The sequence below is a fragment of the Protobothrops mucrosquamatus genome, unplaced genomic scaffold, assembly GCF_001527695.2.
Source record: "Protobothrops mucrosquamatus isolate PMUCROS unplaced genomic scaffold, P.Mucros_1.0 scaffold183, whole genome shotgun sequence".
NCBI classification, from domain to species: domain Eukaryota; kingdom Metazoa; phylum Chordata; class Lepidosauria; order Squamata; family Viperidae; genus Protobothrops; species Protobothrops mucrosquamatus.
In genome coordinates this window covers 678,532-693,954 of record NW_015386542.1, presented here as the reverse complement: position 1 = coordinate 693,954, position 15,423 = coordinate 678,532, and the positions used below count along the sequence as shown (strand labels likewise).

The window sequence follows — 15,423 nt, the reverse complement described above, 5'->3', positions numbered from 1 at the left end:
TGGGCTGGCATGCATGCATAATTCAACTTGCACAAGTTGAGCTGTATGTGCGCATGTGCCCCAGCATTGTGCAGCCCAGTTGCAGATGGGCCACAGCCCAGTAGTGGGCCGCGGCCTGGGGATTGGGGACCCCTGGTCTGTAAATGGTAAAACTTCAGTATAAACCAATTTTCAGCTTTTAACTAACTTCTTCTCCCTTGAATTGAACACTTGCCTGGCTGGAAAGACAGGATATCAACTGAATAAATAAAATTATGTCATTGGTGAGGAATATAGAATAATCAGGTTTCTCCTATTTGAACAATTCTGATTTCTAGAGTGTAGCTGATCTCCTTGGGGTATCTCAATGTTTGCAGAATAATTGGAATAATTTTTAGGCACCCATTATAGAAAAGTTGCTTCAAGTGCTCAATAACTGCTTATTTAATCACATCAAGTAAGAACCACAATTCATGATCCTTATTCTGTTGTTATTATTAATATTATTATCCTTGTTAAATGCTCTTAATGGCATTGGATGTAACATGTTTTCCCTTGTGTGCCTTGTATATTGCTTGGTATCTCTCATATGAATTTTTTATATCTGGTTCTTGTGAGAAATTGTTCATGGACTCACAGCCCCATCTGTCTTGCTTTTGTACATTTATGTCCAAAGGCCTTCTAGTACCAGCCATTTATCTTTCAATTTAGCTCTTTAGGCATGCTGCAGAAACCTAGCTCCAGTATGAGATAATAGAGTTTCTCAACCTTTATACTTGGCCAGTTATTCTATTTTGTTATAATTTTTTCAGTGCCTGCAACAAAACTGAGTGCCATGACAAGACCCAGCATTGGCCCATGTCAATGCAAGTATGATCTCATGGTCTTCTTTGAGATCTGTGAGCTGGAAGCTAATGGCGAGTAAGTCACTTTATTTGCTTATGAACAATTACATTTTGCTAACTAATTTAGAAGCCACAATTACCAAGTGAATTACACAGCTGAAATATTTTCATTCTGTTTTAGTACATTTGCCGGAAAAAATAGTTGCCAAACTTTAAAGTGAAATGCAATATAAGTGTTTATAGGACAGATTCAATTTTATTGAAATCTAAATTGGATTGGTTCAATGCATCTGCTTTGTTATATTGTTATATTGAGTTAGACCACTGACTCTATCTCAATATTGTATATGGTGACTTTCCGACATTGTTTCAGACAGGAATAAGTAAACACTTCCTACTATACAGATGCAGATAATGAACCTATGAGACTCTGAATGGAAAACATATTCTCATCCTAATTCCAATTGTCCACAAAGCAAATTAAGAGAGTTGGAAAAATCTAATGAAATTGAAAAAATGATGATGTATAGTACAAGGTATTATCATCAGAAATAGTGAATTGACCTAGAACAGATGAAGGGCAGGGCTCCTGGGCCATTAACAGTGATGCAAGCAGATACATTACTATAAATGTATAGTTTCCAATTATAGTACTATAAAAATCTTAGAGGTTGGGGCTTCAAGCTTTCCTTTTTCTACATGACTATTAATGACCTGATGCAGAATTTTCTAGTATTGCATTTTGCTAAATTTTTCTAAAGAATGATTAGAGAACCTCTGAGATAGATTAAATCTTTTATCTCATTATATGAATGTGTACTTGCAAATAAAAACAAGTCATTCATGTGCAAATTAATGTACAAAGAATTTGAAACAAGGAACATATATGTGAAATTGATGGGAAAAGATCATATAAATGCTCTTTAATCATGAATAAATGAACCTGGTCTCCTTATGTCACTTTGTTTATTATTTTCTCAGAATTGGTTTCTATGGTAACAAACCACTTTTCTTTTATACATCTTGGAGGCTATGAAGATTTTTTTTAATTAGATTGAATTCTCACACTGTGTACTTTCCCACTGTGTCTTAAGCCATAGCTGAACAATTCTTGTCACAAAGCAGAACATAAAACTATGAAATATCTTATATCTTAATATCAAAGGATACAGCAGTGCAAAGCACCTATATTTAAAGTCATACAGAAAGAATTGTAACATATGAAGTTGTAAAAATAAACTCCAGTCAATGTGAACAAATTAATACTCGTGTATGCTTGCTTAATCTGTGCAACATAGATGGGGTTTAATAAAAAAACAAACATGTATTTTGTAAAGCTTTACTATTGTACAATTTTCATCATTCTAAGCCAGTGTTTCTCAATCTTGGCTACTTTAAGAAGTGTGAACTCCTAGACTTCCCCAGTTAGTCCATACCTCTAAAGGTTGCCAAGATTGAGCACATTGCTCTAGCCTGTGTGGATATGGATATCTGATTGGGGTGTAATGCTAGGGAACACCAGCTCCAAATATAATCTTAAAAGCACAAGGTTGGAGAAGATGCTGTCTATTCAGTCTCAATGAAATTATCTTTTCTAGCTATATCCCAGCCGTTGTGGATCATCGTGGAGGAATGCCTTGTCATGGGACTTTCCTACTGCATCAGGTATTTCCTGTATTCTTCTTACCAATCCCTATTGATCAGTCTCTAGGGATGTGACATACCATACCAAACATTTAAATACAAAGGTTGGACAATCAAATTTCAAGTGATTTCTGTTTTCTCTTTCTAAGCATAAGGTAACAATAATACCGTTTAATTCTAGAAAATGAATTGCTAAATACAATTTTTGGCGAATGGGCGTCTTTGAAGAATATGGGACTCAGATCATTTAAAAACATTTTTGGTGCATTCCCTGCTTCATTGAATAATCCTTCATCTGTCCCACCTGAATGGGAAAACAGGATAGTGTTCACTAATTACCTATAATCTTTTTGGATTCTATAATCTATTATTTTTGGAAATACATTTTTTGTTTTCATTAGGACCATAATTTAGCAATCTACTTTAAAACAAAAGAATATCCTTATAAATATACATTCTGGAAACATAAAGGGACAGATTTATTTAAAAAAAATAAACTACCCTTTTTCTTCAACACAAAGTGGCAAAGTTGTAGTCAATTTTCAGGAGACCCACCTAATAATTTTATCCCTTTGTGTTCTTTGTACAGCAGAAATATAAAATATCTGCTGGCTTTTTCTCTCTTTATTTGTATTGCAAAAGTCCATTATCCATTTAATACAGGAACTCAGTCCCTTAAAATTACCTGATAAAAGTGTTATTCATTATTTTACAAAAAAGGAAAATCATTAAAAAAAAGAAATACAAATGCCAATTTTTATTTAGGATTTGATTTTCTCTTTTCTACCTTTTTCTCTGGTAATCTTTTAGAAATATATGAGATCATTTCAGTATTTTCTAATAATTATGTTGCTTTATCGATAATCTATCCATTATTCATTTCCCATAAAGTTACAAATTGAATGAAAAAGAATTAATTATTTGTATCTCTTTTCCCTTCCTCTAAATATATAATACATTTTCAAAACTGTTTTTTTTAAAATATACTCCTAATTCTGTTGAGAATTCATTGCTTTATTACGTATTGGTTGTGAGCTGAGTTTAGTACAAGACAGCAAGCTATATAAATGTTTATAGCTATATATATATATTGGGGGGGAATTCCTGTCCACTATATAATAAAATTTACAAAAGCTTGTTGAGAAAACTTCCTTCTAATAATACAGGGGTTTACAACCTTTGCTCTGTGACCCACTACTGGGCTGTGGCCTGTTTTGAATTGGGCCATGCGAGTAGCTGGCCAGAGCGTGCACAGCTCGACTTGCACAAGTGGTGGGCCAGCGGGCAATTGTACACGTGCGCGCTGGCCCACTGCTCGCGCAAGTTGAACTGCACTCATGTGTGCCAGTCAACTGCTTGTGCAACCCAGTTTCCCTCTCCACCCCCACAGCCGGGCCTAATTCTAAATGTAGCTTCAGTTCAAAGAGCACTTTTTCTGTTTCAGTCCAGAAAATCTTTGAAATTTGCTTTCTAGATCCTGTAGTCATGGGTGTGCTGCATGTGGTCTTTGAGATTTTCTGAACTATAACTCCCCGAAGCTCCAATATTCACATATGCTGGGAGATGTAGTTTAGCGATATTTAGAAGACCACCTCTTGCTCTTCTCAATTTCATATTGTGTGTCCTGCAGTCTGCATATAAAGCTTTCAATAAGACATTCTTATCTTAACCCCCCCCCCAACCGTACCATTTTTGAACTATATTTTTCAACAAAAATTATTTTCTATAGTTTTGTTCAACAAAAATATTAATGTATATTTCCTCTGGCCCAACTATTTACTTTTGCCTACCCTGGCTTATGGGACTTGATGTCCTTCCACTAAGGATAATATTTTGTGTGCACTGTAGAGTTGGGCAAATTCTTTGGGTCTGGAGATTGGCTGTGAGATAACTTTTTCCACATCTGCTCCATCTGGGAGCCATAGCTGGCATGGCTTGTGATATCTTCACATCAGTGGGGTGGGCAGACCCACAATTTTCAAGATGATAGTTTCTTTTCTTTCTTTGTTTTGTTCTATGGTTTTTTGTGAGCCACCCAGAACTGCAGTGTTTAAGTTTATATGGCAGCCATATAAATGTCATAAATTCATAAATAAAGTTTATCATCAATGTTGCTTTATCTGGTTGCTTCTGAAGGATGGGATATTTGCTTAGCATTTTTAACACAGTTCTTATAAGTGCTAACTTTATTATCTTTCCTTGTGATGGATATCAGGGTATCCAGAGGAGGATTACAGTCACCTTGGTGCATGAAACAGGGAGCCTCATCCGCTGGAAGGAAGTGAGGGAACTGGTTGTGGGTAAGCAAAATATTTGTTCTATATCCCAATCAATGTTGAGGCGATACAGTACTTCTGAACTCAGCATCACTAACTTTTAGAAAAGCTTATGGATACAGATGCTATGTAACAAGAATCAAAATAGAGCTTTCAGTGATTTTCTTTACTTTTTGTGACAAGTTGTTCATTTTGGTTAAGAAAGCCTACGTATATTTGAATGTTTTACACTGTATCTCCTCTATAGCTCCCAAGAGTCTCTTGGATTACAGTAGGATAGAAGTATTTTGGAATAGAACTATGTCTAATGAATAAACAAATCTCTTTTGATACAGTTTGAAGGATAGGCTGGAACTTTGCATAGAAGATTGGATGGTGCATTTGTTTATGTTGACAGAGTTTGAGAAATTGTCAAATTACAATGAAATGATTGATTCACAGCCTCTTTCTTCTAAGAGGAGCATAGCTCAGTATGGTAAAAAGTGTGAAAATGTCCCAACAGTGTGATTCCTTTTTAGTCTCATCATGATAAGCGGTGATGAATTTAAGACCTAGAGAATAATCTCACTTTATAGACATACTGTATTGAGCAGTCTGCAAGCTACAGGCCTTATGTGACTCTTCAAAATCTTGCATATGGCTAGGACAGATTGCAAGCTGGAGACTTTATAAAGCATGACTGCAATGGAAGTACGGCACATATGAATCTTCCAACATTCTGCCTTCTGCCTCCTATCATGTTGAGATGGAGAGCAGGGAGAGAGCTGTGTATGCCTCACTCCAGATCTTCCATTTGTATTTTGGAAAAACCTACCTGATTATATTCTAGATGTTCAGAAATATACCTGCTCCTGCAGCAGGATAGGGAAGGTAAAATGTATGCTCTATCCTCTATTTGTAGGTCGAATCCGGAACACCCCAGAAGGAGATGAGTCCCTTATTGACCCCAATATCCTGTCTTTGAATATCCTCTCTTCAGGATACATTCGGCCCTCTCAGGATGATCGGTAGGTCTCTTAGAATACTCAGCTAATCTGGGTCAGTCATGATACTATATGTCTGGTACTGTATGTGCCCAGTTGTGTGAAAAGCTTTTTTCCTGAAAGTCCCAACTCTTTATTCTAGCAGAATCAGACAAAGCTAGCAAAAAAGAACATAATGACAAAATTGCACACAGAAAAGGCTAGTGGCTTTCCTCCAGTATTTTTTTAATGGATAACAGTTTAAGAGACTACTGCAGTTACTGCAACATAGGAAGTTGCCTACGGTAGTATCAGGTAAATCAGTATCAGATAAATCATTTATTTATCTAGTCTGGTATTATTTTCTCTGGCAGAAAGTTTCTCATATCTGTGGCTGAGGTCCATCTTCCCCAGCACTTGTCCGTGTGTCCATTTTATTCACTTAAAAATATTGTTTTAAGAAATATCATTTAATAATAATTGGAAATACTAGGAGCAACCTAGGACCTCCCAAATGGTTAGCAGTTACATGAACTTGGAGGACTGACATCCACATGCAGAATATGTTTAAATTTGCTCCTAGACTGTGGCTCAATTGCTTTAGCAAACATTTCTTTGCCGTATATTGTAAAGAGTACTTTATCTCGTAGCCTAGCAGAAGAAAGCTTGATAATATTTTCATGTACCAGTATTATGAAAGGGAAGCACTGACACATGTATCTTTCTGCAAGGGCTCAATCATTCTCCAATGGAACAATGTGTGGTAAAATCATTTGGGTGATATAGACGTTCTTTCATCTAAATAATGGCGAACACTAGAGTTTCCAGATTTAGCACTGCAGTTTGAATGGAAAAACCCTTCTCCAAAATTTCAAAAATGGCTCTAGGGATACGTTAGAGATTCTTCCTATTTTGCAAAACATTTTTTTTAAAGATATTGAGAAAATTAAAATTTGGAGGGTGAAGCCCTTTCTTGGTTCCTTGGGTCTGAGTATTGCATTATTATGAGGGGTTAATGGTAAAGAGTAGCACAGTGTCATTAACAAATGGATGATTTATTATTCCTAAGGTGAAAGACATGGATGAGTGAGTAATGCTATTCTATTAGGAAAATAAAAGTCAGGAGACAATGTGATATCTCATTCATTCATCTTTTTCTGAAGATTAGTTTCTCTTTCAGTACCTCCTATAGTTGAGACCAAGTTATTATGGTCAAATAATCCTGAGTATATTCCTCAACATTGATCTCAATTCAAATGTTTAAACATGTATAATTTTTACAACCTTTGGAAACAATATATACGTAGGTGAGTTGGGAAATGATGGTGAGTCAAGAGCAGCGCAAATAAATCTCAACAAAACAAGGTGTAAGTATATTCTGAAAAAGAGCAAAGCTGATGAGGGAATGTGAAAAGGAAAAAGAGGTTGATTAAAGTCATTCCAGTCCAGGTTTTTCCAACCTGATGTCCAGATATGTTAGAACTATAATTTCCAGTCAGCCTGGGCAGAGTTTGGAGGACGATTGTTCAAGGAGAGAGAATAAGCAACCTTTGGGGGCCATGAGACACAATTTAAATGGTTAAGGCATATTAAGGATGACTATGACAGAGGATGGCTGCCTCATGGAGAATGAAGCCAGTTGCAAAGTTGTAAAGACTAATCAGCTTTCTTTCTTCCCCTTTCTTTATGGAGAAGATCCTCTCTATCACCCCAGCTTTCTTTGTTCCTTTTTTTTTCTGGGCAAATGATCACATGCCAACAAACACTGTACTACGCCCATCTTCCATCACTGTTTTCCACAAATGCCAATAAAACATATGTGAATGGAGCTCACAGATGTAAATAAAGATGACATTAGAGCTGGTTGAACACAGCATACACCCTCCCATTTAATTAGTTTTTTTTTAAGGTTGTCTGGCAGATATCAAGGAAGACATTGATAGGGATATTGGTATCCTGTATATCCTTGAGCATCAATTCCATGTGTTTGGTAATATAAAATATATTCTGTTTGATTTTCCCTTCCAAATAAGCTAGCAATAAAATAACAAGACTAAGAAAAGCAAAACAAGAAAATAAAGCCAAATGAAATACAGCAGTGTTCCTTTTACTGATATTAACCAAGAACTTTACTTTTGATTAAGTTGAAGTAGATACAATTACTATAAAGATGTTTCCAGATGTCAGTTTTTTTAGTGACAATAATAGCCAACCTATAAGCAAAAATAAAAGAAAAAAACTTACAGGAAATTTACCTGTTATCTAGAAAAATGATAATTATTGGAAACTGTTGTTCCTAGGTTTATTTAGTGGTTGATATTATTCCTAAACTAATCTTGATAGCATACTTGACAAGCAAACCTCTGTTTTACAGGATCCTGGCTTGTCAACATGCAGTAAAAGCAATGATTAAAATAATATTAGGAAGTATTCTTAATTGTATGATGGATTTTACGTTGTAGAATGAAAACAATCGATCTTGGTCATACAATGGTTCCTGAGCTTTCTATCTTAGCCTCCCCTGACCTGGTGCCCTACAAATGTATTGGAATATAAATCCAGAATTCCTATTCAGCATTCCAATTCTATGACTTGTGAAGGAAATCAGGTTGAAAAGAGCCTCTCTGCTACAATATTCTAGAAGTGGTGTTTCTTCTAATGTTTTTCTCAAACTTTGCAGCTCTTGGCAGGAGACCTGAGTGTGATTGTTTTCAGTAAAATGTTTCAGGATTGATTTAATGCATATTGATTTATTTACCATTTGATTTAATTATTTGTAACATTAGCCACTATGCCCTGTGTCATATGTTGTTCAAAGCAGAAGCCTTCATTAAACCCAAAATTTAAATTACTAAATTAAACTACAGCATTTAAACCACAGGAAGTCTATCTTTGAGCATTGCCAAAGAAGGAAGAAAGACTAGGAATCACATACCTGTAGGTTTCTGCTGTTTCTTCCTCTTTATGTCTCTTTCTCCTATATGAGCATTATTCTTAGCTGCCTGCATGGATGAAAACAGAATTGATGGCTGGTGTCTTAAAATTATCAGAAAGGCTGGCTAGATTTGGCTGAAAGATCAGAATAACAAAGGGTCTATCTACAAGAGCAGCCTTTCCCAACCTGATGGGTTCCCAATCTGAGACTATAATTGTTGTCATCCCAAGGTAGCATTTTTATCTTGGGGCTGTAGGAGTTGTAATCCGATCCCATCTGGATTGCATCAAGTTGCAGAAGGTGGCACTAGAGCAACCATTTTCCAGATTTCCCATCCTTCTTAATTTGCATACATTTTAGGAATTTTCTTCAAATCTTGATAGTACTTAACTAAGAACTTTTTGTTGAGAATCCGGCTCATCCACCCACATTGACACCTGTTTCAGCTCCCAGCTATAATGTATCACCAAGCTATTTTTCCAGTAGTCAGGCAACCATCTCTTTAGACTTTATTCACTGTATCCCAATATCATTGAGTAACATGATGCAAGAGAACTTCAGATTGGCTTCATGTTCATAGATATGGAGAAGCATTGTAAAAGTCCTCCTTTGTGTTGGCAAGAAACCCTTGTAGAGCCATATGACAGTATTTATTGGAATTGTTACATTAAAGGTGATGATGAATCAGATTGAATGAAACGACACAATGACCAAATTCCACACCTGAATTAGGCTGTCTAAAATTCTAGAAGGGCAGTTTTTCCTTGAGGCAAGTCAGCAACAGCAAAACAAAAAAGCAAACCTAGTATGGCCTGAATTTGTAAATGAGGATAGTACTTTTCTTACATATCTGTTTATAATCAATCTGTTTATAATCAATTCCACAATCTCACATGTGGAATAAAATGTCGTTTTGAGAGGCAAACAGACACTGAGATTCCCAATCCTTCCACTATCAGATGCAGCTCTTTAAACAAAGATTTATCTTCTCTTCTAAACCTGAAATGGACGCCATTTTGGAATTGGAGGAACCAGCCTTGTAACTTAGACCTGTGATGGTTTAACATTCCAGTTTCTCTAAATGGCAGGTATTTCTGATCTAGATGGTATAGTAAATACAAATTCCTGGTTAACAACTATGTGCAATAGTGGTAAAATGGTAGCAGACATGGACTTGTCTATCTAACTTTAGGGCTTCTCAGTTTCTGCAAACATACCAAAGGCTCTGCATCTTTCACCTCCACAATGCTGAGGGAGCTTAAATTTGCATTAGGTAGTGATGCACTAACAACAGACTTCATTTGAATTTGAGTGAATTGATTGAATTTAAGGCTCTGCAATAAAGGCCCCCAAACTGACCTAAGACATTTCAGTGTACCACATTGTTACTCCATTTACTAATTTATAATGGGTTCATCAGAGGGCCTTGAGCTTTGCCTTCTACTTGGGACAGAGAGGAGCTGTTTGTAGTGCTTAGGCTTTGGAAGACCTGGATGATAAAACTGCTGATGCTACTGCCACCTCCACCACCACTGCCCATTTAAACTAACCATGTGATTGTTTGTGTTTTTGCAGGCAGTTTCTTGATTCGGATATGCCTAGGTATTATTTGTGAGCTTCCCCATATATTTTATTTCCCCTCACACACCTTTTTCAAATCAGCACTGAGGTAGCAATGCTGCAGGCTGAACTTACTTCCACCTGCCTGAACACACCAGCTTCTTCTTCTTTTTCTTTCTTCTGCATCATTGGGCTTCTTTTTGTTCCATTTTGTTCCTTGGTTGTTGCTTTTTGTAACTTTCCTTTTCTTTTAAAGGCCAGTGTTTTTCTTATTTCTCTCTCACCCATATATGCTCTCTTTGGGGACTGGGGGCTGGGAGATAGCTTTTTTTCCATTTGATTTCCCTGTTTCCTTTTTTCCCCTCTATCTCTGCCCAAAAAAAAATAAAGCTGGCTTGGCCTGGCCTGTCCATACTGAAACTCCTCCATCCCCTGCTTCCGGCTTTGGCAGTGACACAAAAAGAGTTGAACTGATGCAGGCTTCATGAGATGCTGTGCTCTGTGTGACTGAGGGTGAGAGAGGAGATTAGGAAAACCCCAGGATGATGTGAAAGAGCCATCAAGGGGGGGTGTTGTGTTAACAGGCTTCCTGAGCAGTTTTCAGTCAGATGTGGGTCCAAAAACTGTTCAAATCCAGTCTGGGGCAACTGTATGAATTCAAATATCAAATGGATTGCATGAAGTGGACTGTTACAATGATTAGATATTAAAGCATCTCAAGGAAGATGCTAGGAAGATTGGAATTACTGAATATAATTCTTTAAATACTGAAGAGATCCTGCTGGTCTCACTAGCTCCAGTCCCATACATTAGAGAGACACCATGTTAAGGAGGAAAGCTACGCCAGGTCAGAGAACAGATTCAAAAGAGCTAATTTGTGATGTAAAGTGTTAAGGAATTCTTCAAACATTTCTCTATTCCCTATCCTGAGTATAATGATTGACTTCTTTTGTTGAAGAATTTAAAATCAAACAAGGAAAGCTAAAGTGGAAAATGGAAAGAAAAATTGTCTGGTTGATTTAGTTTTCTAACATTTGAATTAGACCTATTTTGCTCTCTGGAAACTAGACTTAAGACTTAGAATGTGTTTGTTTTAGAGATGTCAGTGATAGAAAATAAGGATAAAATATCCACTTTTTAATTATCCGATTGCAAGTCAGTATGCAATTACTATAACTATATTCTTAATGTATGAGGTTGCTGTAAGAATTATAATTTTATTGCAGTGCCTCCTAATTAATCATTCAGATTTAAAAATTTGGTACCAAATTGCCATTAAAGATAATTGGCTAGAAAAACCATGGATGAATCAGACAAGACAGGTATGGCTCAATTCATCTAACGTTAGAAGCATTTCCTAGAAGTATTTTTGTTCCTTCATCTGCAGTTTTCTACCAATTTGAATTGAGTTTCTGATGCCTATTCCAGGCACCTTGATGGAACTAGTTTCCATTAATGGTTTCTTATGTTGTGTGGGTTATACAACAAAGTTTACATCAGACCTTCTATGATGGTCATCTGGAAGATGAAGTTGACACGAATTTTACCTTTTGAAGATTAGAAAGGATTATTTTATAACTATTAGAATGAATATTTCTTTATAATTTGGGACTTCCTTATTCAGAGCCATTTGGATTTCTTTATTGCTATATGTCTTCTCATCTTACTATAGCACTTTTACATGGAGCACCTTGCTTGTCCCTTCTTGATATTAGGACATAACTGTAGTTTGATTTGATAAAATAAACTTGCTGAATACTGCTCAATACAGTATCATTGCTCGGTACTGTTAAGAGAAGCTGTATTTCTTTTTTAGGGAAGTACTATAGACTGAAAGGTTTTTTTCCCCTGTAAATCTCACCTTCATGAAATCATTGTAGCACAGTTTCCCCAAATTTCATGCATTCCAGATATGCTAAGACTACAACTCCAGGCTACCAAGTGATTCAAAGAGTTTTAATCCCTGTCTTCAAAGCAACAGGTTGGGGGAGGCTGGAGCCCAGTCTTCTCACTGGAAATCACAATTCTGATAAGAACCTGGTTAATGAAAATTTCCTTGATTTTTAATCTACAGATAATATAGATAAACAATCTAATTGAATCACCAGGACTATTAGACTTTTATCTAGAAAACATAAGGGAAGTATTCAACACATGAAACAACAGTCTGGCCTTCCTATTGTGTACATGTCCTTTTACTAAGAGATTGAAGAGAGAACAGTATTGTAACTAATTATGGCTGTCTTCAAATCTCCATGCATCCCTGTGTAGCTGCCTCTCTGGGTAGCTTTTCTCAGACACCTATAAACAATGCTTTCTGACATTTTAATTTCTCTGTGTATCTGTACGTGTGTTTGTCTTCGGTTGCCTTCCACTTATAGCATTTCACTTGGAAATGACACTAGGTATTTTTGTCTCACTTTTCTCTCATACCCTTGCTTGATCTCTTACTAGTTTCCCTCCTTTTCTCTTCACTTTTGTACTCTTCCTGTCCTAAATATGTTTCCTTCCTTTTGGAATTTGTCTTTGACTTGCTCGTGTCTCAGTGAATTTAGCTCTTTTGGTTTTTTGCAAAATGCTTCAGATCTGTGAAAATGTCTGATGTTTAGAATGGGGTAGTAATTGTGCATCAACCAATACTCAGATCCTCTTTACCAAGAGTCAACTGTTGTTCTTAGTAATAGATCTGTTGTTAATAAATTATCTTCCAACAGGTGGATTGGTGTCTCTTATTATTAAAGAGGCTTCTGACTATGTTGATACTGAATGTTGTTGAGCTGTGATAGTGGAATGCCAGAATATTTTTAAAACTTGAGGATGCTCAGATGGAAATGAGAGAGAGAGAGGAGAGAGGGAGAAAGTCCCAGTATTTTGATTATGTTTGGAAAGTAATTTCTGAAATAGCCTCTGGTATATATAAAAAAATTAAAATTGAACCGAATATGTTTCACGAGAGAACGAGCATCATAAGTGAAAATGTGATCGAAAGGGGATAGATGGAAAATTGGGCATGTGTTCTAATTAGCAGAATTCCAACTTCCTTTGGGTGTTCCAACATGACCAGAGCAGTTAGTATGCCATGGAATTTATCCTTTATGGAAATCCGGATTTCTGAAGTGGCATAATATTCCATAGCACTATAGGGTGCTATGCTTATGGACTGCCTAAATAAGCTAAGTGTTGGCTTGTCCAAGTAATACAGACAGGAAAGCCTGAAGTACAGTCTGAGTGGTCTCCAACTTTCATGTACAAATGTGATGGCTTGTATAATGAAGGTTGCTATAATAGGCAGATATTCAAATACGGAATGAGAAATGAGAGTGAGTGTCTTAGCTATAACACCCAGAGTACAGGAATAATAAGCCAAATTTAAGCAAGCTCACTCTTTTCATTAAAAGTTTGGGTTTTAAATGATCTAACCACTGTTTTTTGGAAGCATTAGTTTTATTCACAGATGGGTCACATGAATTCATTTATCATGAATGGCACAAGAAAATTTGGGAACCTCTGAATTAATATCTATAGAATATATTTTTCACACTAAAGATTACAGTTATAATAATCCACAATTTTGAAAATTGTTATGTGCAAAAACATGGTAAATTAGCTGCAAGCATTATGTAACAAACTTCTGCCAAGGTAATACTGAAAATGTTTCTAGCAATGTAGAATTGAAGGCAATACTGAGCATCCTCACTTTTTCTTTCTTTTTTCTGATTATGCTTGCCAAAAATTAGTATCGCCTTCCAATGGATGAAAGATTATTTATTTTAACATATTTGACTGAAGAGATGTGGCCTTGGAGTACTTTAGGCAATATTTTAAGATGACCAATTATTTCTACATCAAGGAAGGATCTTTTTCAATTGCTATCTAAGAGTATTGCTTCTTGCCCACTTTCTCTTTTAGATGGCATCTTAAATTGCATTTTTGGATGATCTCTGGTGGAAATGGGACGGGGTAGTGCATCTATCCTAGACCTCTCAGTGGCTGCAGATAACATCAACCATGGGGTTGGAAATGGATAGAACTATACTCTGCTGGTTCTCTTCCTTATTTGGGTCTGATACTAGTTGGTGTTGATTGGGAATGAGAGGTCTCACCTTCTCCTCCAACTATGTGGGTGCCATGGATTTTGGTGTCCTCCACACTCATATTTAACATTTACATAAAATCACTGGGTGAGATCATCTGTCACCATCATCTCATCATCATTGTTGAGGTACTATCAATAGGTGATGATATTCAAATGTACTTCCCTACTCCTGGCATACTAAGTGATGCTGAGGATGTCTTCTGGTGCCTAGAGACTGTGTGGTCCACTTTGTGGAACATCATTCCCTCTTAAGTGAATCTAGTCCCAACCCTTATGTCCTTCCAGAAAGCCTTCAAAATATGGTGTGTATTTTTTCATGAAGTCTGAGGATCCCAATAGTAGGGAACCCACACAGTGGCTACATCATACATAGCATTCTGATTTTAAACCCCCATCTTGATTTTAATAATTGGATTATTTTAATTCATGTTATAATATATGTAAATAATCAGTTTTATTATATGCTACCCAGAGTCTCCTTATGTGAAATGGTCAGCTATATAAATAAAAACAGTTCCTAAATAAGAATGAGTCAATAGATCTCACAACAGCTTAGAATCATTTGATCAGAAATATGGATCAGTGGGTGCTATTTCTGTCTGATAAATCCTGAGTTTATTGTTTAATGCCCCATATCTATGTAACTCTCTTTTCAAGTGCTGCCTTTCTCTTTCCCCGTTTTTCTGTCACCTTCTCCTTTTTCATAATTTCTATGTAGCCGAAATCATTTCTATCTATATGAGACCATTTTAAAAAAAATCATATACCCCAAGACCTTCCTTGAGAATTCCTGGTGATGCTTTCACTTTTGCCTTTCAAACAAGATATTATATTTGGGGCCAGAGTACTCCAGGATGGCTACATCATTCAGACAGATCTGTGTGTGCGTGCGTGCATTTGTGCATGTTTGTGTTTTGTTACTATTATTAATGTTTTGGAATAGTTTATAGTCTTTTTATTAACCAGGTATTTTGTTTTTTCCTCTGCAGGACGTTTTACCAGTTTGAAGCAGCGTGGGATAGCTCCATGCATAACTCTTTGCTCCTGAATCGTGTTACCCCTTACAGAGAAAAAATCTACATGACCCTCTCTGCTTATATTGAGGCAAGACATATCAGCACCTTCA

At 36.3% G+C, this 15,423-nt stretch overlaps 1 protein-coding gene across 5 annotated transcripts in view; it reads left to right on the top strand.

Annotated features, from left to right (window-relative positions):
- The window catches only part of LOC107285531 (kinesin-like protein KIF1A), an 82,748-nt gene that overhangs the window by 58,721 nt on the left and 8,604 nt on the right, over positions 1-15,423 (top strand). For 4 of the 5 annotated variants that reach the window (XM_015813731.1, XM_029283696.1, XM_015813730.1 and 1 more), the window contains 5 exons: positions 792-900; positions 2,423-2,489; positions 4,684-4,768; positions 5,646-5,751; positions 15,287-15,401. In XM_015813731.1, coding sequence (XP_015669217.1) covers positions 792-900; positions 2,423-2,489; positions 4,684-4,768; positions 5,646-5,751; positions 15,287-15,401 — 482 coding nt within the window. Of the gene's footprint in view, positions 1-791; positions 901-2,422; positions 2,490-4,683; positions 4,769-5,645; positions 5,752-10,216; positions 10,244-15,286; positions 15,402-15,423 lie in introns of all 5 variants that reach the window. The other variant, XM_029283695.1, reaches the window with a different exon arrangement.